At 42.8% G+C, this 26,701-nt stretch overlaps 1 protein-coding gene across 2 annotated transcripts in view; it reads right to left on the reverse strand.

Moving 5' to 3' along the window:
• The window catches only part of clpb (ClpB family mitochondrial disaggregase), a 34,845-nt gene extending 13,069 nt beyond the window's left edge, over positions 1-21,776 (reverse strand). Inside the window, exons 1-7 of one of the 2 annotated variants that reach the window (XM_080514908.1) lie at positions 21,184-21,776; positions 20,921-20,972; positions 17,513-17,599; positions 9,623-9,726; positions 8,143-8,271; positions 3,198-3,295; positions 466-580 (exon numbers count right to left, since the gene is read on the reverse strand). In XM_080514908.1, the coding sequence (XP_080371034.1) occupies positions 466-580; positions 3,198-3,295; positions 8,143-8,271; positions 9,623-9,726; positions 17,513-17,599; positions 20,921-20,972; positions 21,184-21,640 (1,042 nt within the window). In that variant the 5' untranslated portion in view covers positions 21,641-21,776. The remainder of the gene's footprint in view (positions 1-465; positions 581-3,197; positions 3,296-8,142; positions 8,272-9,622; positions 9,727-17,512; positions 17,600-20,920; positions 20,973-21,183) is intronic. The other variant, XM_080514909.1, reaches the window with a different exon arrangement.
• Positions 21,777-26,701: the final 4,925 nt, after the last annotated feature.

Here is a 26,701-nt window from a genome sequence, read left to right on the forward strand (position 1 = left end):
CGCTAGATGAAGGCCAGAAAAAGGGAGGAGGAGAAGAGAAAGCCAAAAGGGAAAAGAAACAGAAGGGTGGGTGGGGGGGTAGCAGAAAGATGGAGAGAAAAGAGGAGGAAGTGAGGAGGAGGAGGGGGTCTGTAGTATGTCTCCTCTGTCTGTAATCGTGTTAACTGGCGGCTCCAAGCCTGGCCTCTTCAGCTGTCGCACACAAACACGCACACGCACACAGCACCTGTGTACGCCTGACAGACAGCTCATTCATCACAATTAACCAATTACAGCCTCCGCCGGTCTGTCTGAACCCGCCTACTGCTGGAGGGAAGGGAGGAGGGCAGGAGGAAGATTGGAGGCGAGCACAGAAAGCAAGTATGCAGAGGAGAAAGAAAGTATAGGGAAAGGCTGAAAAGGACGCTGTTCTTGTGTCCTTTCTACATCATTCTGCACGACACACTTAAGACTACGTCCTTTTACCTGAAGCCACGATGTTGATCGCCCCTTCCTGTCCAATGATGTGCTCCTTCAGCCGCCTCTCCAGGGGGAATTTCCTCCTCTGCTCCGCCTCTCGCCGAGCCTGTGCCTCCTGGAACTGTGTGGTTCGTAAAAAGAAATAGAATCATGATACAAGAGACAGACAGAGCAGTCAATGCATCTTTGAAGGAGGATAAAACAGAGGGAGACAAAGGGAGACGTATATTCGGACGACGATGCAAGCTGTGCCTCATTACTATTTTATCTACTTCACAAGTCAGTCTGCATTCAAGCACAAAGCTTTTCAGTGGGTTGCTCAGTTAGTTTTACCTTCCAGACGATCACATTAATAACAGAACTGAGTCGCTCAGTTCGACTCAAGAAATCAACTCCAATTCAACTTCCTGTGTTTTTCTGATGTAATCCTTCATCCTCATGGTGCCCAATCTATTTTGTTTAGAAATCCTCCAAATTACCTTCCAGAAAGACTGCGGACCCTCTCTCGATTCTCTGATATGAGGAAGAGAAAGAGCAATGGGAAGTTTCACGGGTCTGTTCTAGTTTTTACAGTATTTCCTTTGAAATGCGTTCATATGTAACGCACACCCCACCCCACCCCACCCCACCCCGAACCAAGCCGGCCTCCCCGTGAGCTGTGGCACGGCCCCAAAGGAAGTCCTGCACCCCAAGTTAGAAATCTTTAACAAAAACAAGTGCGTGATGACAGAAAATATCGACACATTGTGCAATTTTAGACGTCCCTTGATGCACATTTGTGATTTTGACCATTTCAAACAAATTACTGTATATCCCACTTCTAACATCGCAACACGTTAAATAGCCGCTGTACCAAACAAGTAATTTGTCTGACCTGACAAATTAACAGTATATTGAAGTAACATTTCCCACCTGAGACCAGAAATGTGAGAAAGACAAACATTATGATGTCTAATAATAACTGATAAAACTATACGAGCAGTGGAGTAAAGTTTTATTTGGTATCCTTTTAAAATCCTCACGCATCTCTTCATTTCCCACTTCCAACATCCGGGACTTTTCAATTTTCCTCTCTGCACTACACAGCAGCTTTCCCATCCCATCATCCTCTAACCCTCCATTTCCTCTGCTCCGAGGCTCTTGCTTGATCTCTTTTCTCCTTCGTCCCATCTTTGCGCCGTGTCTTTTCTTTCAAAGTTCTTCACATAGCCCTCAGACTCTCCGTCTTTCTCTCTCTCACAGTCACCCTGTGACTCATTTATCCTAACCTCTTTGCCTCCCCAGACTCCCCCGTTTTCACCCTGCAGTGGAGGCAGACTGCTTATTCTCACTCTCCATCTTGCTTAGCTCCAGCCGGCTGTCAAGCCGGTAGATAACTGCGGATAACTCGAGTTTTATTTAAGAAAAAGGCCGGTCCCGCTGCAGCTGCTGCTATACACCCTAAGAAATGCAGAAGAGAGCCGAGCAGCGAGGGCAGTGCATTGGATCGTCGCTCTATCCAGACCCATGAACTCTCAGGACGGCCAAAGTTTCTCTATATGGGCTCACATCTTTCACATCATGTGCATAATAAAAAGAAAAAAAAAAAAGTCTTGCCTGGAAAGTATGATTTATTTAAAAGATGGTCATATTTTTCTGCATTTGGAAAGAGATTTTCAGCTCATGATATGAAATATATCTTATTCTTCTGTGAATTGTTGTTTCAGAAGTATTACCAGCCACATGTTTCTTCGTTAAGAAAAATATGGACACTATAGTTTACTTAAAAGCAACTCTTGCAGACTAATAACCGCTACCACTTTTAGCTTCCCCCGAGAGCCGTTTCTGTGATGCAGAGGTCACTGTGAGAAGAACACAAAGAAAAAAAGCTACCCTTCAAAAGTGGTGATGAAAAGTGCAGTATTTCATCAACTTATTTCTATTTTACTACTGATGCATCAGAGTTCTAGTCGTACCTTTCAAAGGACAAAGTGGATCATTTTTACTGTCTGAAATAGTGAGTTTATGTGCAATTTGGCCTCAGTGCCATTTTTACTGATCGTTTTCTAAGATCTCAACCCATTGATGAAATAGTAATAAATCTATTTCGATGTTAATATTCAGTTTTCACACAACTTTAATATACTTAGAACCATGTCTATGTGCAACTGTAGAAATTCAGTTGTTTCTTTAACGACACATTAATGGAAACAATGCAAAGTATCATAATCTGACAAATTGTGACTGTAAAAACATGTACAAAGTGTGTGTGTCTTTAATGGGTTTTGCAAAAAGGTACTCATACTACGAAAGAATTGGATTTTGTCTTTTTACATCCCAATTGAGATCAAATGAGCGAAACAAAATGAGTTTGACCCTGTTTTTGACGAGCACATAAACTTTGTCCATCAGATGACTCTCGGCACAATTCCAGGGTATCGTTACATGAAATGTGCTTCGTATCACGTAAACAAACAAGAGTGGGGGCTCTGCTCCTCAGCAGGATTTTAACCCCAGTTAACCTCCAACAGCTTTAAAAGTCTGAATACTGAAAAGCACCTGTCAGTCAAACGCTGACACACACACCTGCTGAGGAGTGACGCCACATGAGCGACACCATCCGAGTCACTGAATCAACAAGTTTAACATCTGTCAACATGGACACAAATGGTGCTGTAATTGGTTGCGCAGTTTGTGCGTCCTGTCGAAAAGGCCAATCAAAATAAAATGTTCGTTTGGTTGTGAGGGAGGCGTCATACCTTCTCCTCCCACTCCAGGAGCACTTTGCTCACTTCTCCCTCCTTGGCGTAGGCCCGCGCTGTGTGTCCAAAACCATTGGTCTGCGTGGGGTTGGCTCCTGCAAGTGCACGCAAACACACGTGTGAATTTACAAAAAAGCATTTTAAGGCAAACAATATAAAATGCAAGCCTGACAGGACCCTGCACATGCCTCCTCAGCAGGAGGCTCAAGACGTCAATGGAGAACGTGAGGTGAGGGGTGAGAGGTCGCGTGGGTTCAAGGGTCACCGAAGCTTACTGCGGCAAATCAGGAGGCTCCAGCAATGACTCTGCAGGAGGTTTCATATCTGCCACACGTGCCAATAACACACACTCTGACCCCTACGGGCACACACACACCAACACCCGGAACCTTTATACACACTGCAGGCCTTTTGCAGGTTTGAGGCAGAAGAGAATGACCCCCCCCCCCAAAAAAAAAAAAAAAATCACCTCCGCACAGCAGGAGGGGGTCAAACGGAGAGAGATTTTAAATGGACTATCAATAAGAACACGTGAAGAGGAAACAGAATGTCACAGCCCGGGCGAAGTGTGCCAGGGCTGGACAGTGGTCGGCTTGTCAGTCGGGGTGTTTAGCAGCGCCGTCTGCCCTGACCTGCGCCACCACACTCAGCCTGGAGTCAACAATGCAGGCGGGCCTTCACGCGAGAATGACGAACACATGAAAAGTAGCTTTCGTTAAATAGGAATCTGTACCTTCCAAAAAAAACTAAAAAAGTCAAGCAACCAAACAAAACATTAAAGGCATAAAAGATTTTTAACATACATTTTAATCCATGCCTAAAACTTGCCCATCTGTCCCTGAACTCTCTTTGAAATAGTCACTTAACAATCCACTCCAGCAGACATTAAGACTGTGCCGACAGAAAGTACATGATTCCAGTTATTCCCAAGATTGATCGGATCTGTCTTCATCACCTGTTTCAGTGGCCCGACGTGCCCTGTGGACGAGGAGCTGTGCGACACCCCTCTGGAGGTCGCAGCATCCAACCTTCAATCACCCGCACACATCTCCTGCATCTGCCCCAACATGCACCACCTGCACTCCCTTCCATTATTGTGGTGCTGTTAAAAATACAATAGTTCAGACCATGGGACTGTTTGATTGGTCAAAAGGAGTTTTCCCATTCCACTTGTACTTGCTCACATTTTACTATTGAATTATTCCATATATTAAGGCTGAAATGTCAAGCACTACATGGAAAGCACCTTATGATTAGAAGTTTGGGCACCATTAAGATGGAAGCTGATGATGAACGTCATATTTGTCACATTATTAGGCCACTCGACATCACTTTTCGTTGTTACAGAAAAAGTTTTAACCAAAGTGCTGCACAAGAGAATAAATGTGTCAAAGTACACAATTCACACACTATAAAATATACAAACGACAGACAATACAAACTAAAACAAATTCCGAATCATTTAAAAAAAGTTCACCTGCATTTCTCTTCATATCAATTCAAACACATTTTAGTAACATGTTTTAAGACATCAAAGTATGAAATGACAAAATGTCTTAAACTGGAAACTCAGGACACTGCACATTTGTCTTAAAATAGTCAAGCACCTTATAAAGACGCTGCAACACATTGCTCTACATAAACAGACTTGCAGGCAACACAAAGGAACCAAACATCATTTTGTGATCAGTCACACACTTTAAACATGTCTGTCAATGAGCCTGAATGTAGTTCAACAAACAAGTGACACCCATGAAAAGGAGTAACACTGCAAACTGACTGAAGTGGCACGAGACGCGTCAGTTAATCATCAATAACAATACACCGCGGCAATAAATCCAACTTCGATCCATCAGGCTTCTTTATCAGAATCTCAGTTACAACGCTTTATTTTACAAAAACATTAAATGGCGCCGTAGTTCCATTCATGACGAAACTAAGGTACTGAAACTGAAGTTTTTCTTTAGTGAATAACTGTAATCAATACATGTGATGGTTGTTCCTGCAGCTCCGAGCAGCACGACCACAGAGACTAATAATCACGGAGATGATTATCGATAAACCTCTAAATTTTGTGACCTGCTCGCTAAGCTATCGATCCTGACAACAATACAACACTAACCCACCCCAACCTCCAAAAACATGAGGGTGGAATGCAATAAAGTAACACACACACACACACACACACACACACACACACACACACACACACACACACACACACACACACACACACACACACACACACACACACACACACACACACACACACACACACACACACACACACACACACACACGACATAATAAATAGCATCATTTAGGGCTTTAATATCAGGCCACCCCTCTGGGCCATAGCACTTTATAACAGGATCAACACTAACGACAGTCACACACACACACACACACACACACACACACACACACACACACTGGCTGAACATTGTCTCACACACACACTCTCACAGACACACACACGATCCCTTCATTAGGAGTGCTTTAGTTATGCCTATTAGGAGTCCCCTCCTCTTTCTCCATTTCCTCCTCCTCCTCTTTCACTGCAGCTGGTGGGAGAGAGCCCCTGCTGCTCTTTATGCATGCGTGTGTGTCCTTGTGTCTGTATTGTGAGCGTCCGTGAGCATGTGTGTCTCTCCTGGCCTGCTACCACCTACAGAGCTGTCCATTACTCAGTGCCCCCGGCCACGGGCCTGATGTGGGGAGCCTGGAGAGACGCTGGAGAGCCTCTTTAGGTAGGGTGGGAAACTGTGGGACGAAGTGAAGCCTGAGGGTGGGCCTGGAGACTGTGATGGATGGAGCTACGAGTCCAGGGCCGGCTAAGGCCAAAAGAGCAGACCCACGTCTCGAGGAGCGACATGGCTGGACACAAACACAGGGGAAATAACAAGGCGCAGGCTCCATAAACGCATGCAGTGTGTACATACATGAACGGAGCGCCGTGCGCAATCAGAGGGGACACCCACACTCTAATCCACACAGATGTCCCGAAGCTGTGGCGGCTTATCAGATTTTTTCTTCTTGATGATGTAAAAAAGATGGATAGGAGGCCACAAGGAGAAAACAGATTACAGAAAAAAAGATGGGACAAATGATAGATTTGTCAAGCACAGCCAGAAACTTTTAGAAAAGTCCCTAATTATGTGTGCGGGATCACAGGTGCGCACGGACTGTGACGTGTGTGATGTCATGACCGTTATTGGCCATGATGGCGGCGCCAACCCAGAGAGTCGCACGGCCGGGCCGAGCAACAAACCCACTCCACCTTTAATCCGATTGTCCTAAAACAAATGTCTCTGCTTCGTGAAATTTCTTACCTTTTTAATTCAAAAAATGCATCTGTGGAACATTTGATCGAGTTAGATGAGGTGATTTGTTTAAGTGTACGAAGCGCTTACTGACTCCGGGTTGAGACGGGATAGACAGGCAGACAGAGCTTTGGACGCATCATCCATCATAAACATAAACAAGACATTAATGCAAACTCGTGTGTGTGTGTGTGTGTGTGTGTGTGTGTGTGTGTGTGTGTGTGTGTGTGTGTGTGTGTGTTATTCAAAAAAATGTGGTGTTTTTGAAACAAAAAAAATCTAATCAGTCTAAAAAGCAGCAACTGTACATTTCCATACTAGTTGTGCATAAAATGCATATCACAAATATGAAAGCAGGCATGAAAACGAATGTAAAACAAAACAAAAAAATCACATGACGGCTCGAGTGCACAAACATAAATAAGCGCACACATAAATAAAGTCACAGATACAAAGACACACACTTCCTGTGGATGTGTGGAGACACCCCAAGGGCATGTTCCGTGTAGGGGTCACAGTTCAACGAGGCCTCGCTTGTTTAAGAGCCGCTCGCCTGGAAACTGAGGGGGATACTCTGCCTCCAGGGCCTGTGTGTGTGTGTGTGTGTGTGTGTGTGTGTGTGTGTGTGTGTGTGTGTGTGTGTGTGTGTGTGTCTGGGCTGAGCTGAGTCAACGACAGGTGCGAGTATGCAATAGGGGACTGTGGGGGGATGAAAAAGTAATCAATTTCAGATGAGTTTTCTAATGCGGTTTATATTAATTGTTGGGGGAAGCCTTAAGGTGATGATACATGGGTAGCTTTAAAAAAAAAAAGAAAGAAAAGAAAAGCAGGATGGAAACAGCTCAATACCTCCGATGTGCAGTTCAAGAGCCAGGCTGCATAAACATTCTTAAACTTTTATTGGACTGAAGGTTTATTACCTACAATTACTCACCTGAAAAAAGGTTTATTTGAAAAAAAAAAGCTAAGTAATCTGAGGTACAAAATTATTGAAGGGACTGAAATGAAACAATAATTTTATGCAAAAGAGATAATGTACTGGGTCAACTTGTTTAAGAACTAGTGCATCTTGACAGACAGTTAAAGAGATATTTAAAAAAAAGTGTGTGTGGTGGAGGGTTGTTTTTAATGTGTAACACACCTTGTTACATCAAATTTGTACTAAAAATGCTATATGAACAAAGCTTGATTGATTTGAAAATTATGATCTTGAACATTGTATCTTACAAATCATTACACTTTTTATTCGATGTTAATAGATGCTTGTCAAAATGCTGTGCTAGATATTATAATCAACATAAGACAGGATGACATAATTGGAACAAGTGCTAGTAAAACTTGCAATGAGAGCTCAAGGCCAATTCAAATGAGTTTGAATGTCCTGTCCTCTCATTCAACTTTTTTTTATTTTGAGTCACAAAATATGTTAATATATGTAATAATATGTTAATAAATGAAAAAAAACAGCAGCTGGTTACTAATTTGTGATTTAAAATATTTACAGCTACTGATTAACTGCTTTGTTACAGTGGATGTGTGTGTGTGTGTGTGTGTGTGTGTGTGTGTGTGTGTGTGTGTGGGGGGGGGGGGGGGGGGGGGTGTTGACGATGTTACCGTACCAGCCTCCAGCAGCATGCGGACGGAGTGCGGGTCATCCGCCAGCGTGGAGTAGTGGAGTGCCGTGCAGCCGCGGAAACCCGCCCTGCTGCTCAGCCTGCTGCTGAATTCATCCTCTCTGGACACGAGGACTGTGGAGACACAGAGGGAGGAAGAGATCCAGACGGATCAAGAGGACAAAAACATTTACTTGGCAAAAGCATTAAAAGCAGCCTGCAGGACCTTAGTTATTAAAAAATTTTATTTTACATTGAACAGCTACAAACATAATCCCTTTAAAGAAGACTTGAGAAAGTGTTCTAATTCCAAAAAAGGTAAAAAGAGGATGGTGATCATTTGAATGTGGAATAACCAGGAAGAAATGATGACAATCAATTAAAGACTACTGGAACAGTTCAATCTATTCATGGTCAATGCTAAAGGCTCCACCAAGTGTGACAATAAAAACACCGTCTCCTGTGTTTACAGCATTGGAAGAGCTGTTCATGTTCGCAGATTTAAACTCAATGGTCTGACAAGATGGGAATAATGTGTGCCGTGTTTTAAGATCTCTCTCGATGTGCTCCATACTTATAATGGAGATACTCTATCATTCTCTCCTTACTTCTTTTTCATAAGAGCACTCATCTCCACACCACTCCTCCATCATTCCTTTTTTATTTTTTCCGCCTCCTTCCTCTTCACCTCGGTGTCCATCAATTCCTTTCATCACTTGCACCCTCTTCCTCTCGCCGCAGTCCCCACTTTCTCCCTCTTCCCCAATAACTTTGTCTCACCCATTTCCTGACTCCCTCTCTTGCAGCTCCCTCATCATCAGACCCATTTCCTTCAATCCCTCCCTCCATCACCCCTTCAAACATCCGCATCTTTTTCCCTCGCCTCCGCCTTTCTGTCCTCTTCCTGTCAGTGCTTCCGTTTTTTCCCCTCTGCCTCCCTGCTTCATCAGTCTTTTCCTTCATCTATCCATCCATTTTGAGAGAGAGAGAGAGAGAGAGAGAGAGAGAGAGAGAGAGAGAGCGAGATAGAGAGGGAGAGAGGGAGAGAGGGAGAGAGGGAGAGAGGGTGGGATAATCATAGCTAACTCAATAAAGCGTCGCACAGGCCCCCCTAGCCCATCCATCAGTGTGCATCTGGGAAACGCTTCCCCACGCTATGCCGGCCCCACGTGGACCCAAACCTGACAGCCATATAAATGTCTGCAATATACATATCCCAAATAAATATGTCTGCAGAAACCCAACACAGCCTGGTTTGGGGGGGTGCGCGGTGTGTGTGTGTGTGTGTGTGTGTTCTAAGAAAAACAGATAAAATGCAGCCTACTCGTCACTGAAACACATGAAACAAATGTGAGAAATCCAACACGTGCATGCAGGGACATCTTCATGCAAATTGCAGATTTCTCAATATTCGTTTAAATATCTCAGACTCATGCACGTAAAGAAGACAATAGAAACACTGTTGCAGTCTCCTTTTTCGTTTCACCTTCCAGTGAGTGGATGCCTTTCTCCCGTGACGTGTCGTAGACGTTGTTGAACTCATCGCCAGCATTCGGATCAGCGCCAGCGTCCAGCAGAACCTTAACCACGCTGCAAACAAAACCAGAGACAGAGACGCACATTGAAATGAATCCAGCTGCACACCCTGCATTTGGGATGGCGACGGGCATTTTCATTTGCAAAATAGATCAACTGATTATATTATCGACTCACTGATTAGCTGCTCGGACTGTAAAAGGTCAGACAGTGATGAAAATGATTATTATCGCAGTTTCTCTAAACCGGAGACGCAGCATCAAAAGTGTTTCTTTGACTTGCAGCTGATAACAATCATAAGGTATAAAATCACTTCATACTGTTAATGAAGATGGAGAAAAAGAAAGCATACTTCATGGATCCCCTTGGGGACATTACGTCCCTGCATTTAACTCATCTTATTAGTAAATGCAACACCCAACACCTATATATTTCTTTTGCATATGCTGAATGCCTATCTGTCCTATTTCATTCACTCAATAGGTATGACCTTAGCCGTACCAACTGCTTCCATTGTAATAGTTTATTCATTGTGGATTGCACCTTACATGACAAAAGTATTCTGTTAATGTAAAAAAAAGTTGAAAATATAAATGTTATTTGATAACACCCTTCCTTTTTAAAACAAAATCCAAAGGATCTCAGTGCAACTAGAGATATTACAGGGTAATTACCGCTATGTGAACAGCAGAAGAAGCACTGGCATGTGACCAATGTCTATGGTCTCGCTGCAGATTCTGGGAAACTGCCAAAGCCTTATCAAACTTCAGTGAGTCCTGAAAGCACATGCTGTAATAAACCGTCATATTTAGCTCTGTTACTGGAAGACTGCACTCTGGATAAGGAGCAGACAATATAACTCATGTCCATTACATCACATTGATGTTTCTGTAGCACAGCTATTAGGAGTGCGTTGTCTTTCGGTCCCAAGGTTGGTGGTTCAACGCCCCATCTTCCCCCGACCATGTGCCAAAATGTCCCTGGGGAAAGACATAGACTCAGAAGTCCCTCTTATTGGTGTGTATGTAAACAGCAAATAGATGGAAATTAAAGCATGTTAATACTGCTCAACAGCTAAAATGTGCTGTGTTGATAAAAGTCCATTTAAATCACGAAACACAAGCCCTTTTTTTTTTTTTTTTTTTAAACAGTTTTCTTCCTTGCAGCTCAAAAACAAACAGACATGCATCCATTTCCTCCACATGACACTTTCACCTGATTCACTTCCATCTATTCTGTCCTGTTATGGTAGATACCCTCCAATGGTGGCTTCCCTCTCCCCCCCCCCTTCGTTACACATTTGTCTACTTTTGTAACATGTGTACATATGTGTGCGTCGGCAGGGCCAAGGGTCGGGCGTATTTCCGGCACTGTTGGGGGCCCGTGTGACGAAGAGGGTGTGTTTGTGTGTAGCCCTTCATTGGAGCGTACCGCCATATAGCACAAATACCAGTACCTCGGCAACCCCACTCACTGTGACCCAACAGACATTCCAGGTACCGTCTCTCCGTCGACAGAACACACTGTCACACACACATGCATGCACACACGCACACACACACACACACCACCATGGATGTGACCCATGGCTTTGACATTGAGACACAGACATGTACCAGAGCACAAAACCAGTCAACGAGCCAGCGCCAACTGAGCAGCGGTGGCCGAAACATGAACCCTGCCAGCACGCCGCTGCCGTCATTAAACCTGTGAGTCTGTAATGCAGCCTGGGGGGGAGTGATGGGAGCATTATCAACTAAATGGTAATGGCAGAGGCCTAAAACGGCTAAATAAAAGACCAAACTGGTTATTCAGAGGAGGATGAGGTAGCAACTACATGTGGGCAACACAACAACCCAGGTCAACTTAAAGATGTGGTTTCGATGCTCCAAAACGATGCTTTACAAATAAAGTCATGATGTTGAAAAAAACTAAACAAAACTTAAAAACAAGAATTAAAAATAGATGCTTAGAATCCATATTAGCAACAGTAATTTTGTGATTCTTGCCTTCGTAATTTATCAGAAATCCCACCATGTATTTTAAATGAAAGGCTGCATCAAGCAGACATTTAGCCTTGACTTGGCTTTAATAAACAAAGAAATGCTTCTATAGGTTATCAAGAATAGAGAATAAAAGAACGATACAAAGTAAAAAAAAAGTTTGGTGCAGAACTAAAAATGACTGCAGGGACAGGTTCAAAACAATGAGGTGTTAATAGTTCACTTAAACCACTGAATACAAAGTAAAAAATATTGAACAAAAATGGAATTTGCATTAAGAATGACCCAAGAAATAAATCCGAAACAAAATATGTTTTTGAAGGAATCATGCAGGAAAGTTCTCCAATGCCTGCTACACATTGTATGACTTTAACAATTGTTTAAGTTCACAGCTAGCTCCACTGTATGACATGACTCTAATCAACTTTGGGCACGACTGCACAATGAAAAGGCGAGCTGCATCACAGCCTAACATGTATGTGAATAGACGTGATTGCACAAAAATAAAATGTCATGAACCTGTCATCCTTTTTCTTTTAGATGCATTTTGCCATTGTAGCCACAAAGCATCTATTTGGGTTTAGCGCCAGTGTCGCTCTGATCAGTACGTCATTTCATACTGCACGTCTATTGGTTAGTCAGTTGACATGCGTCACGGCAGCCGTCACAATCACCACAGAATTCTGACACTGTCAGAATTTTATCGCAGGTTGTGTTTGGTCGCGAGACCATGACAACGGCCGTCCTGGAACTGGTCCCACAGTGCGACGAAACACCACAGATGTTAGACCAGAGATATTGCCACGATTCTTCTCTTTGGTCTGGACCAGCTGAAAATCACACATTGTGTGGCGGGCATTAGCCATGTCAAATTCTCCTATGGCTTTATGTCCATGATGTTGAGATTATGACTCTGTGGGGGGTCGTCTCATTACCTCCAGGACTTTAGATTCACTTAGTAATAGTATTTATCGGAACTGGTGTTATGATATAGGATTGCTGTGTCAATTGTTATTTGTCTTCTTCCGTCCTTAAAAACTGTTGTTACGGTGTGGAACATGTCCTTAAATAGATAAATAAAGAACTTGACTTGTTTGACTGCTGTTGATATTTGGAACCAATCAGATATGTTCTTGTTGCATGATGCAATGAAGGCATTCCTCAGAGGTGCACAAAACAGAAGTGGTTCGATTATATTTCATCAAATGCAAAAACAACCTCAACTGTGTATAAATGCCATCGCTTGTTTTGAGGAGTCCTCAACATGCCTGGTTTTTAAGTCCAAATATCTTTATAGACATGAAAACAGCAGTACGAAGAAAGACAGAGCACTTACGCACATTCACCACGAGTAAATGCTGTTGTGTATATGACAGCAGTGTTAAAAACTACACATGCTTTTACAGGAAACATAACAAATGGGTACACTTTTTAATTAAATTTTCATACATTTTGCCAAGTAATCAAAAGTAAGTGGTTTAATTCACAGCAAAAATTCTATAAAAATCTATCAAATCCATCTTTTTTCAGTTTCTGGGGCAAAAGATTCAATTTGTTCAATGACAAATATATTTTGGGGCCAGTTCGTTTTTCGTAACAGCAGAAAACAAACCAACGACATATTTCTTGACAATGATGAAACTGTGAGGTGAGTGTTGTCGACATGAGGGAAAATGTGCGCTCCTGTGGGAGAGTTGACGCTGAGAACTTTCTGACCAGGTCTTTGTGTCTGACCTTGCCGGGGGGGGGGGGGGTGAAAGGGACTATCGTGGGGGTCCCCTTTTGTTACTGTATCACTGTGGCTGGAGGGGCTGCAGGGGGGCCCTGACCCATGGAGGGCTCTCCTCACCCTCGCAAGCACTTCTACAAACACGCGGGTGCATCCTACGAGACACATACAGATGCACACAGACTCGGGCGAAGGTTGGTCACACGAGGCTGGGCAGGAGTCCGGAGAAATGAGACGGTCCTGAAAAGAGTTAATGGCATAAGGAAGGTAAACACGGAGGGAATAAAGAGAGGAAGACTCCAGCGAGGAGGAGGAGGAGGAGAAGAAGGAGGAGTGGGTGAAAGGAGGGACGCGGAGCTAAAAAGATGAAAGAGAAGGAGATTTAATTACACAGGACGATACTAAAACTAATGAGCTTTTGAAAACAGTTTATAGTTTTACTAATCAACTGATGATCAAGTGGCTAACTTTATTTGGGACATCTAGGAGGAGAGTCGCTGCACTAATTTGAGGCCAAACTGAAGGCATGCAGAGGTTAATTAGGTTATACTTTCATTTAAATGACCGCAAAAAAAAAAGTTACAATTACAGACGTCCTGATGCAATCTTACATAGAGAGGAGCAATATTATCTGTAAATGGTATGATTATTTGACTCTCGTGGCTGAAGTAAAATTACATAATGGTGACAAAAAAAAACCAACCCCAAAACAAAACACTTATTTACTTGTCTGAGTTGCTACTCGGCTGCAGAGCATCAGTCCTGGAGGACCTGTGGGAGTCAGCACTTTGCCCAGATGTCCAGCTGCAGCGTCGCCTACCTCTGCTACCCAGACTCTGCTTCTGCGTCAGAAAAAGCTGCGGACACGGCAGCTGGATTTAACCTTCCAACCCGGCCGGAGCCTCGCCAGCAGGTGACTGGTGTAAGTTTCTCATCCATCCCTGGAGGGAAGACGGGAAGCAGACACTTCCGTCTAACTTGCACGACAATAGACACCCGAGCTGAACTGACCATCCATGTCTCTGACCACCTGGTCCCAGACACTGGACCTCAATTGACCCCAGCTCACCTGGTTCACACCTGGGGTCAAATAGATGCCAAGACGGTGACTTATTGTTTGTTTTATTTTTGTATGCGGGGGCAAAAATAGATATGGAAATCCCTTGAAATCAATCTAAACGCTGACTCTAATACCCCTTTGTTTAAAGTGGCTGCTAATGATCCGAGTTGTGTTCTGTTGTGCATACGGAATGTTAATATTTCACTGGGTTTGGTACCATTTCCCCGTTGCAAACCAATTAAACCATCTAAATAATCTCCTCCTCCGTCCCAATGAGCCACTCATCCTCTCATTTCACCATCCCGCGGCTTTCCCTGGTGTCGGCCCCCTCCTTCCTCCCGTGGAGTCGCTCGGCCGACAGGTCGGAACGGTCAACAGGCGTCACACACGGCCGAGCGCTCATTGTGCACGTGAATGCAGTGAGGGAGGGACAGAGGGACAGAAAGAGAGATGGAGATGGGCATTGTGTGTTAAAGAGTGCAAACAGAGGGCCAGGCCCTGCGCCTCCCTGATTTAGCCTCACATCAAAGCTAAGCAAACGCACGCCCACCAATGTGTCGCCCTTAATTCTTCCACACACCCCTCTGCTCCACCCCTGACTTGCTCAAGGGGCCACGCCTCACCCCCCCCAAACACAAGATGAGCTGCCTGGTTGATGGCAAGTCTACAACAGGCAATTACATTTTCTTGAGGTGCTGCATAAAAGGAAAAAAAAAAAAAAAAAGACTACATGAGGAGAAATGTTAAATCAAACTTATTTCTGCTCTATATCAAGTCATCCTGAAATGAAATGTGGCATGTTTAGTACCTTTAGTATACAAGTCAAACCACAGCTAATCCTCGATATCCTTGCAAAAGCAACAATATTCTGCATAGAATCACACTATTTCCTATATGGGCAGATAGATTAGGGACATAACAACCTAACTTTACCAGCCAACACAGTAAAAATGGTTAAAGATATGTACAAATAAAACCAAAGTAGTTGTGTTGCACCAGTTTGATCCAAAATCCTCTTCTTGGCTGCACACGGGAGGGTAAGGGACTCACGAACTGGAAACACTGAGATGACTAACACCTCTTAAATGGTTCACTGGTGAGATCGTCCGTCTCTAAAAATGCAACTTATTGTGAGAGGAGGTCGGGATAATTCAACACCGAGATCCATACAGACACTCTTGCTACAGGCGAGACCTTGCTCGTGAGTGATGTTCGCTGTGTTTTCACTTAACGGCTGTAAATAAAGTTGTGTGCGGCTGAGTAATAGGCACTTGGCCTGCAAGATATTTGGTATAAACTCCCCTTGTTTCCTCTAGTGTGTGTGTGTGTGTGTGTGTGTGTGTGTGTGTGTGTGTGTGTGTGTGTGTGTGTGTGTAGTTTTGTGAGATGGTCCACATGCAGAAAGCAGAGAGAGAGCGCGAGTGAGAGAGAGAGAGAGAGAGAGAGAGATGTGTGACAAATGTGTGTGAACCGGTGATTCGGTCTTCCCTGCAGCAGTGACGGCTCACTGGGGGGTTGGAGGATGGGATTAAACACAGAGGACTGTCAGTGTCTAGCTGAGTTATAGCACTCATAACAAACACACACACTCACACACACACAAAAGTGTCTCCAAAAATAAAATGCTTGACGGGGAATATAATAATCAATCAGCACGCGTGATGTAAACATGAAGACAAACACAAGAGTATGAAAATATCAAACGATATCATCGTAATCTCTCAGTAGTAAGGGATTAATTTCAGACGAGACAGCGAGTGGAGAAGAGTAGCAATCAGTAGCGATTCTTATCAATAGTTAATCCCATAATTGTCTTAAACGTCAAAAGAATGTACGGAAATAAACTCTGACAAGTGGTGATCAATGCATCAACAAGTGATTTGTTTTGTTTGAAATCCAAAGAAATTATCATCATAATCACATCGGATAATAACATTTGCATATTCAATCACTTGCGAGTGGAAAATGTTTGGCGACAGTGTAACTTGCTGTGAATTAAGTTCTTGTAGGTCAACAATCAATGATTGGTTTTGACATTGAGGTAATATAAATAAGTAGATACAGCAGAGATTCTAAGTGCCACTTATCCATCAAGTAACACAATTAGAACGGCATCTGCTCATCTTCAAATATATCCTACAACAGAAAACACAACCCCAATGCCAGTACAAACATCTGTACAGTGTGAACACCAGAGAAATGTCACTGTGTGTTGGGGCTGCCGATGTTGTGCTGCGAATCCACCCAGTGCCGGTGATGTCACGAAGTGGAAAACCACCTGCACACTGACTGGCTGTAATTAACAACAATGGGTTTGTCATTTTTTTTATTTATTTTTTGTTAATTTCAGGAAAATCAATGTACACCCTGCTTGTCACAAGAGAATCTTTCATCTCCACCTGGCATGGCCGCATCTTCACCCTAAACACACAGTCAGGAACTGATGATGACCCCCCACCCTTGCTGTGTTGACCTCTAATATAAGTTATTTAAAACGCACAAGATCAAGGAGTGAACATTTTTAAATATAACAATTCTATTCAGGTATCTGTAAAAGGATAACAGATATAGCTTTTTTCATATGTTCTAGTGCAACATGAATTCATGATATAATAAAGACATGAAAAACAATCTACTCTGTGTTTTACATTCAACACAAGCCTTTTTGAGGCTCGCTCATGAGACCCTTCCACAAAAAAAAAAAAAGTGACCACACAACCCTGACGACAAAAAAAAAAAAAAAGAGCCATAAATTGGATTTGGCCCAGCCTTAACCTCGGCCCCTCTCTGTGTTGTGTGTGTTCTGGGGGCCAGGAGGCTAATTCAATTTGTTGGACAGACGGATGGGGGAACGGGTAAAAAGACCGTCTGTCAGTCTCGAAGTTGCACTTTGCGCGACTGAAGATGTACTGTAACAACGACAGCGGGGACGTGGATGACATATGCTCCCGGGCTAACTCGTTCAGACAGCTGCACAATACCCAGCCGCTGTATTTTGTGTCGCATATGCTCAGTGGGAGGGGCTCCGTCGAATGTTTAAACACTGACCTGTGCTGTCGGTTCATGGCGGCCACCATGAGAGCGGTCCAACCGAGGCGGTGGCGATGGTTTGGGTCGACACCCTCCTCAAGCAGCCTAACAGGAATAAGCAACGCTCATTGTTAGAGGAATGAAAATTTAAAACACACACGCCCTATCAACAATACTAATTTAATATATTTATGTGACGAGCCATGATGATTAATTCCCACTCCATTAACAATGATCCCTATGGAAACGTGTGTGTGTGTGTGTGTGTGTGTGTGTGTGTATGTGTATGTGTATGTGTGTGTGTTTGCGCCAAAGATGAGTCGTTGTGACACACATCAGCATAAAAGCAGCACATGTTGCCTTTCTCTCTGAAGCCACACACGCCGATCTTTGGCTCGTTAATGTGTCCGTGTGTTCGAGCCAGGTGTGCGTTGAGTTTCCAAGCCCTTGCCCGAGGGCACAACATCGGGCTGGCGGAGTGGCGCGGCCCATGTAAGTGTGCGTGTAAGCGATCCATGTGTCGTCTCTGGCGTTGTCGCAGGCAGACAGTGCGAGTGTTTACAGTCAACATGGTGGGCCTCTGGCTGGCCTCCACTCAGCTCTGACGCTCCCCGAGTGTTTTCACTGCCCGGTGGGCGCGTAGGAGGAACGACGCCTCGTCGAGTCGCAACGGAGAAGCTTTTCCCTCAGTGCCGAGTTGGTTTCAGTCGAGTCAGAAACCATTTGGGAGCACTCTCCTAATGGAAAGCCACCATTTCTCAATGTCACCATGCCAGACGACTAATTGCACTAACAGGAGGAGAAAGTTAAAGAATGATGCAATTAAGGAGGAGCTGCTTGTACGTTAAATTTTTTTTTAAATCAAGAATGGGCAACTTTGCTAATTGTGTGGGGCAAAATAAATGGTTTTACACTGCACACCTATTGTGTCCGCTGAAGCTGCTATGACTTCATTTTAAGCTGTCTGTGCTCTCGTCTCCTATTTATCAGCTAAAACCTCCGATAATTTCCCACAAACACCGAGCTGTGCCCAGTTGTCCAGGTTACTGGCCTGATCTGATATCTTTTTTTTTTATTATAACCTCCTACCAGTGAATGATGGAGATGCTGATTCAACCTTTCCTGACACCACAAGTAAGATATGGGCTTTGTGGCTACTAATTCAATAAAAAGAGCTAACTGAACCAAATGAACTAAATCAATTTAATTACGTCGATATATGAGCATTTTAAAAAATGTAAAGTATTTACACTGCTATTACAGTGTAATTGAAATAATATTAGATTAAAATGCGTCTCCCCCCCCCCCCAACAACAATCTCAAACAAATGCAAAATGTTTTGATTTCCAGAGATTGGCACAATGCCTTCAAAGGACAGGGACTGCGGACCGCCAGTAGCACATATCCTTTCTAAATTAAGCATCTAAATCTGACCTCAAATCAACTTGTCTGCCAGTTGCACGTTCTCTGCGACCCAAGATGGCAGAGAAAATAAGCAGGTCGATGTTCAATAGTTTTCACATCGAAAATTGTCCAGTGTAAGTTGTAATATCTTTGCTACAACGGTGTAAAACATCCTCTTACTGCTGGTGATATTATGTCTTATAGGCTTTTTGGGTTTAGTTTTAATGTCGCTGTAAGAAGGCAAGTTATTTTCAGCTGCAGCTTTCAAATCTAAAAATAATGAAGCACGAAATGAATGTCCACACCTCACTTCCAGTCATACTATCTTGCCAAACAAAGGCAAAATATGCTCACACACACATGCACACGCACCCGCACACACACACACACATATATAAAGTAAGTTCAAAATGACATATTAGCAACAATAGTGGTTAACAGCAGTTTTCAAATCTTTAATTTAAGTGTACGTTTCACGCCAACTCAACATTGTTCTAAAGAGTGTCACAATTTTTGTATTTTGAAAGAGACAGTTATATCCAGGGCTTACGACCTGTGATCTGCATGTTTGATTTAGTGACGGACGCCCTTCCTGAAAGGCTGCCAGTGGGATTTGAACGAGCAAACAGCGGGTTACAAGCCTGCATCCCTAACCTTGAAGCAGTCACAGTTTCGGTGTTGCACATGCTAAAAGGCCCTGGTGAAAGACAGGCGTCTGCTCTCTTGACGGCCTCTCAGCAGACACACCCTGGCATTCAAACACAGCACTTAACACATCTGTGACCTGCTGACTGGCGGCCTCACTGCACTCTCACCTACGCCATCTGCCACATGTGCACAGGTAACCCAAGCCTGCAAATGGAGACACACGTCGATGGGCACAAGTATGCACACACTCAAAAGAGGTGCTTTGCACGGAGCTCATGCATTAACACGTTTAACACAAGATGACGTTCATCTGAATCGGAGCTTTCTTTGTTCACCTGCTCAAGCTACAAGCTCCGTTTCTTGCAGACACACAGAGAGCGACAATCAAGACAATGTGTGTCTGACTACTGAGGTCATGTTTGGCCATGTTTCACATTTTGAATCCATTTTTTTTTTTTTATGGAAAAAGTGGATGTTGCCAGGTATAATATAGGTTTGTGAACAACTTTGCACACATTTTCTTTTCAGGCGGAAAACCTGCGTTGTTTACTTAAGAGTCCAGATGTGTCCAATTCCAGCTACACTTTATAAGCACAGAATTTAATTAATTTGAACTGCATTAATGACTAACAGGCAGAAAGTAACAGAAAATATGGTTTTAATGAATCTTATAATGAGCAACTTAAACAGATACACTTTGACAAAACATTATGGAACTCTACTGTCACCTGCTGGTGAAGGCTGGGACTTCAATTAAAGACGCATCTACGAATGATGAGTTGCTGATGACCGTGCAAGCTTTAAAAATCAGTCTGAGTAACTCATGTCTGACTGTATGCTGAATGGTAAATTTATATTGTGATATGGTGAGTTTTGAAGCCTTTAGTTGTCTCAAAGCCCTTCACACCATTATCCACATTCGCACATGTTGAAGCCGCGATGCATGGTGCAGAAAGACTGTTTCACATATTTGCAATATCATAGCATTTGGGCCATTTTCCAGCATGTTTTAATTTTTTTAGAGAAAAGAAAATCATGATAAAAATAAATCAGTCACGGGTAATACTATCTTTTTTTTACACTTATTTGACACCTAAATAATTGTTGGATGTTTGTAATTGGATACATTTTTATTTTAATGCAACTTTAATGCAAAACCATACATTTAACAATCATGACAAAAAAGATTTACCAGATATTTTAAATGAAAAGCATTTAACTAACAGGTAAAGGTCGATCAGTGATATTAACATCTGAATGCAACTCCACTAGAAAGTTTTATGTATAATGTGTGTGTGTGTGTGTGTGTGTGTGTGTGTGTGTGTGTGTGTGTGTGTGTGTGTGTGTGTGTGTGTGTGTGTGTGTGTGTGTTACCTCGCCACATCTTGGGAGTTGTTGGTCCTTGCAGCCTCCACGAGCGCATCTCCTTGTGAAAAAAAGAAGAAGCAATAAAATACATGGGATGAATATCAACCTCAGTTCTCCAGGTAAAGAGCAATGGAATTTGGAGGTGATGGTTCAAATTTGGGTTTATTAGAACATTGTAATACACTGTATATAAAAATATAAAAAACAACTAAAAATGGACTCATCAATAGATATGTGAATGATATCAAGTGAGGTCAGAATGAGTCTACCTTTTGTATCAAAGTCCTTCTTCAGGCAGAAGGCCACGGCTGCAGCAGACAGCACGCCGGCAGAGGCCACTCCTGCCCGGCTGGCTCTCCCACCTGATCCCCGGTCCTGCCCCCCGCCATGCTGCCCACTCTCCTCCCAGTACTGGTTGTTGTTGCGCCCCCTGCTGGCCAGGGCCGCCCAGGAGTTGCGGCGGTTCTCCAGGTTAGACAGCCACCTAGGGGCAAGATGGTGGTACTGCACCGATGGGTTCACATTGGCAGTTGTGGTCTCCTCAGCTAAAATCCCCCGCCTGGAGACCCGGGACGTGGACACGATGGGGTTCCGACCGGCCTCCGCCGTTGCTTCCCGGATGCTCTTGGCGGAGGCATCGCCGGTACTGGTCTGAAACACGCGGCGACACGGGGACAGGCTGCGCGACCTTCGTGCAATTAGCCTGGTGGGAACAGAAGATAACATGGCGACAAACTCGCCCGAAACGAACCCGGAGGAGAGGCCGTGAGTCTGGAAGGAACTCTGTCGAGCAGTTGAAATCCCACGCACCCGGGATTCTGCGTGGATCGTGTCGCAACAGCCGCGTTAGTCCCCCTGACAGCCAGCTAGTAATAAAAACAACCGATTCACCTCACTGGCGTGGACGTCGCTAGAACCCGCTGGGCATTCTGGGAAATGGAGTTCCCTTTACTGTCAGTCCGTTGCTATGACGACATATGACATACTTCCGTGTTTTAAGATATAATTAAAATGTTTTTTTTCTGTACTCATAAAATATTAACTACAACGTTGACTTCCAAGTGGTTTAGATATTATAAATCTGGATAATTAAGTTTTATTAAAAGTGAAAAGTGTCTAATATTTTAATACTTTGGGGTGTTTTTTTTATTTAAATCATTTATGAGCTGAATTGTGAAGCATTAACAACCATTTCAAGCCGCACATATCACTTATTTGCATACAATAGTTTTCACTATATGAAATAAAACATTTGCAGTATACTCTTTTTTTAAGCTGTACCTTTATATTTTATTGTTAAAATAATTTGTGCCAAAATAGCTGTTGTATTACTGTAGGGAAGAGATAAGGAAGAAAAAAACACAAGCATTTTTGTTGACATGCTTAGCCACAGGTTTGTTTGTTTTTTGTTTTTAAATACATTATATGTGTTTAAAAAAGACATTGTGAAAAGACTCTTCTCGCGTAAGGACAGACTACTTTTACCTTGTATTTGGGGAATGTGTATTTATCTATCCATTTATTTATCTGCTAATGTGTACCTATATTAACACTCATTTTCAGCTCAGTGAAAGATATAGATACAGTGATTAAATGCTTTTTTGGGGTTATTTTGGAAAACTTAATGCAGGACTGAACTATTTAAATGAGATATATACATTATGCCATTGTGGAACCTGACTCAAGTGAATTAACAAATAAAAGTGCAACTATTTTCAGACAGTGCAAATATGCACAATATTCTATGTAGTAGCAATGTTGAACTACTTTAAAATTATTGCATTAGTATTTGTCTTCCACACAGTTGATGCTGTTAAAGGCCCTTGATTGATTAATTTTTTTCTCCCCTTCTTTCTTGTTTTCTTCCTTTGTTTCCTTGTTATTGTGCTTGAACAACAGCACCAAGTTGATCAGGTTTACTGGGGCTTTCGTTTACATCCCCATTGAGCTTCTAAAAAGATTATGAGTGACAAAAGAAACCATGAGAGCAGCAGTTGTGAATACAGTACATTTGACCGTTGATCACGATATTTGTCCACCAGGTGGCGATAAGTGCTCGGAGGCAAACATCTCCATTAATTTACTTTCGTCAGACATTCATTTCAGACGCAATGAACGATTGCGAATAAATGTTTGAAGTTTTTTTCTGCTGTTCGTCATGAAACCAACATGTTGACATTGTCACCGTTGTTGACCCCTCTGTTATCACCAATTGTTGCTCAATCTAAACCAACATGTCTGATAGATCTGATACAGAGTAGATTGTTCAAATACATTTTCCCTTTGGTTAAAGCATCAACGTTAGGTCAAACCAGTTTATCTCTGGTATCAGGGTACAAATTGCAGGCCTTTAAGCATTGCTGTTAATAAGCACAAAAGCTCAAGCTTGTTTTATAAGAGGTTTTAGGCCAATGTCCAACCTTCTTTTATTTCTAAAATCCTGTTAAAAGTTTGCAAGTCAGCTCTGTGAACATTTATACACAAACAATCTATTTGAGTCTTTTCAGTCAGGATTTAGAGCTCATCAGCGCAGAGGCAGCTCTAGTCAAAGTTACTAACGATCCCCTCATGGCCTCAGACAAAGGACTGGTCTCTGTTCTTGTCATAAAACAGAATAGAGATACTTTATTAATCCCAGGGGGGAAATTCATGTTACATCTAAGTATTGCATTTTATAGGACTGATCTTAACAGCTTACTGCAGACAGAAATGAGATTAAAGGAATGAAGTGGTTCCAATTCTTTCCAATTTGTTCACACTACTGATGATTCTTCAGCTCAGGCAGTTTCAGTGGAACGGAATTGAATTGAATTGAAAATAAAATTAGTTCCAATCCACAGTTCAGAAAACAAGAATAGCAAAAACAGTAAGTGCTTATCTTTATACCACACAAAGATTTATGTCGTTTTATCCATTAAAACACAATGGGGTGGGGGGGTTAGGGTTAGGCGAATCCCCAAATGGCCAACAGATTTGATGTGTTCTGGACAATTTGACTGCTTCTCTTCTCCAGCTGTGTGTTATGAACAGTTCTGTCAAGGTCATTCCAGAATATTTCCTTTGGATTTGTCTCTGAATGGGTCACTTAAGGCAGGTCTTCTGTTTTTGAAGAGACTCCATCCATCCTTTTCAGCATGCCTCCATCAGTCCATTCATCCATCCATCCATCCACTTCAGGGTCACTCACCCATGGACAGGGAGAACATGCAAACTCACTCAAGCATTTGAACCTTGTCGCTATGAGGCAAGAGCCCTGACCGCCGCTGCGCCACATTTTGAAACAGTAAGTAACAAGACACGCCACAACACAAGTGTGAATTTAGACCAAGGCGTAAGAAAAGATGTTCACTACAAGTATGCAGAAAAATGCCTTGAACATCTTATAATATCCTGTTGTAACGTGATGCTGCAGCAGCCAATGATTTAGAACCCATTTAGAACTATTTGTATGTTTTTAAGAAAAAGCCTATTCGAAGGGATGGCAGCTGTGTTTATTTTCATCTCCACTCATATATTGTGCTGTAAGCAGAAAAGAAATATAGGTTTGTTTGTTTTTCGAAAATGCCATTTTACTCAGGCTGAAATACAAGCGGAGCAGCCTCTGACATACACCGGTGGGCCTCCCACAGTGCGGTATATCTGTCATTTATTAGGTGGGTATGCTGTGTGCTGGCGGTGCGCTTTCCGTTCCTCGGTAGACATGATTCATCGAAGACATGGTGCTCTGCCATCGTAAATTCACTGCCGTGTTTACAAGCGTCTCATCTGAATGCAACGGGGTGGCAGTATGGGTTTGTTACCGAAGGCACCAGGATATAGATTGAATCTCACCAACACACACACGCACACACACACACACACACACACACACACACACACACACACACACACACACACACACACACACACACACACACACACACACACACACACACACACACACACACACACACACACACACACCACCTTGTCAATGTGTTCAGGTTTGTCTGTGTTCCTATATTTTTGAAGCTCCCTGTCAATATTGACATCCACATGGTTGCTTTTGGCTAGTTGCTTCCAAACGTCATGAATCCAATTAGATTTTCAAACAACATTCTTTGAAAATACTGGAGCTGTATGAAGTAATCATACCCTATGGTTTTCTCTGAAACACAATGAACAACACTCACACTCTCGTTGAATTAAATGACATAATAAAAAAGTCAAATAATAATACTGCTCTGCGGTATAACACAGAATTATCAATAGAAAGTGGAGAATGTTATTTGTAACCCATTGACTCCGACCCGCATGCAGGTATAGTCATGCACATTTTTCACAACTATCACTACAATATTGTTTATGAACAACAAGCCCTCCAATATTTAGAAAAGTCAAAACTTACCAGAAAGCTGATAAACAGCACTTTGTGTCCATAGATATGAATATATGAAATGATCTGTCTCTGGCAATTAAATCTATCTCTCAATTAAACACATTTCATTCTCTGTAATTTAATTATCATTGTCACTCAGCCGTTTTCTGTTTCTCCCTGTAGAGAGGGAAGAAAAATGGGATTCAAATGATTGGAATAAAGTTGTTTCAGAGCTACACAGCATGATAGATTGATTGGTAATAAGTGTGCGTGTCGTATGAATGCATATACAGGTGGGTGGATTGTAAAGGAATCCTTTATGGCAGTCTGATGAAAGGGGGGGACAAGAATGAAAGAAATGTAAACATGATGGAATTTTTCTTTTTTCTTTTTTAAATCACTGAAGGCCACACGGGCTCAATGCACTACTCAGAGACACACAAAATAAATTCAAGAACATTTAGTATCAGTTTATGTTTGTCAGATGGTTTCAAGATTTAATATCCAATAACTTTATTGACCAAGGCACCATTTCTTTAACAATCTGCAGTGTTTTCAAAAGAATATAGCAACCATAAAAAGTAATTATTTGGTTCACGTCTCTTTGTAATTGAGGTTGTTATACTAAAGGTGGAGTCCCTCTGGCACACGTCAGCCAACAAGTGCCATGCGCGTCCCCACCTGTGGTGAACCGAAAGGTGGACGTTGACGGAGTAGTGCCGGTGATTGCGTTCAAATACTATCGGAAAAGAGAAAAGAAAAAAAGAAAAGAAAAAAAGAAAACCTGATTTCGTGGCATCACATTAAAAAAAAAAAAAAAACAACTAGCATGGTCATAACGTGCAGCCTGTTCAGTAGTAAAGTTGTGCTCGAATAAAAGTGTGCATGGACGATACATATTCAAAAAAATAAGGCAGAGATATTAAGGAACTTTGCCGAGAGTGAATAAACAATTCCAGAGCCCAGACATTAGAGGAACACGCCCAAGAGTATTGATAAAAGTAAAATTAAGAAAGCACTCATACTTAGTATTTCAAGGTAAAGTCTTACTCGCATTATATTTTAACACAGACACTAAAATGGAACTTTACGAGTTGTCTTTGAAGGCACCACAGGGAGGCGCTTCTAACCAAGCTGCCGCTGTGCCTTCGGCCGGTGCAGCGGATCCCTCCTCCTCCTCTTCCTCCTCTCTCCTTTCTCCCCCTCCTCCTCTCTTCATCTCCCTCCACCTCCTCTTTCTCTGATTTCTCACCGCATCCCCTCCACCACCTGCCACAGCAGCGACGCAGCAGTGGAGAGAGCCTACAAATTATTATAAGACCAGCGAATAGAGAGAGCGAGAAAGAGAGAGAGAGAAAGAGAGAGGGGAGGTGGAGACAGAGTGAAAGAGGTAGAGACAGAGTGACAGAAACATATGCTTTGTCTGTTTC

Source organism: Blennius ocellaris, assembly GCF_963422515.1.
Source record: "Blennius ocellaris genome assembly, chromosome: 2".
Taxonomy (NCBI): domain Eukaryota; kingdom Metazoa; phylum Chordata; class Actinopteri; order Blenniiformes; family Blenniidae; genus Blennius; species Blennius ocellaris.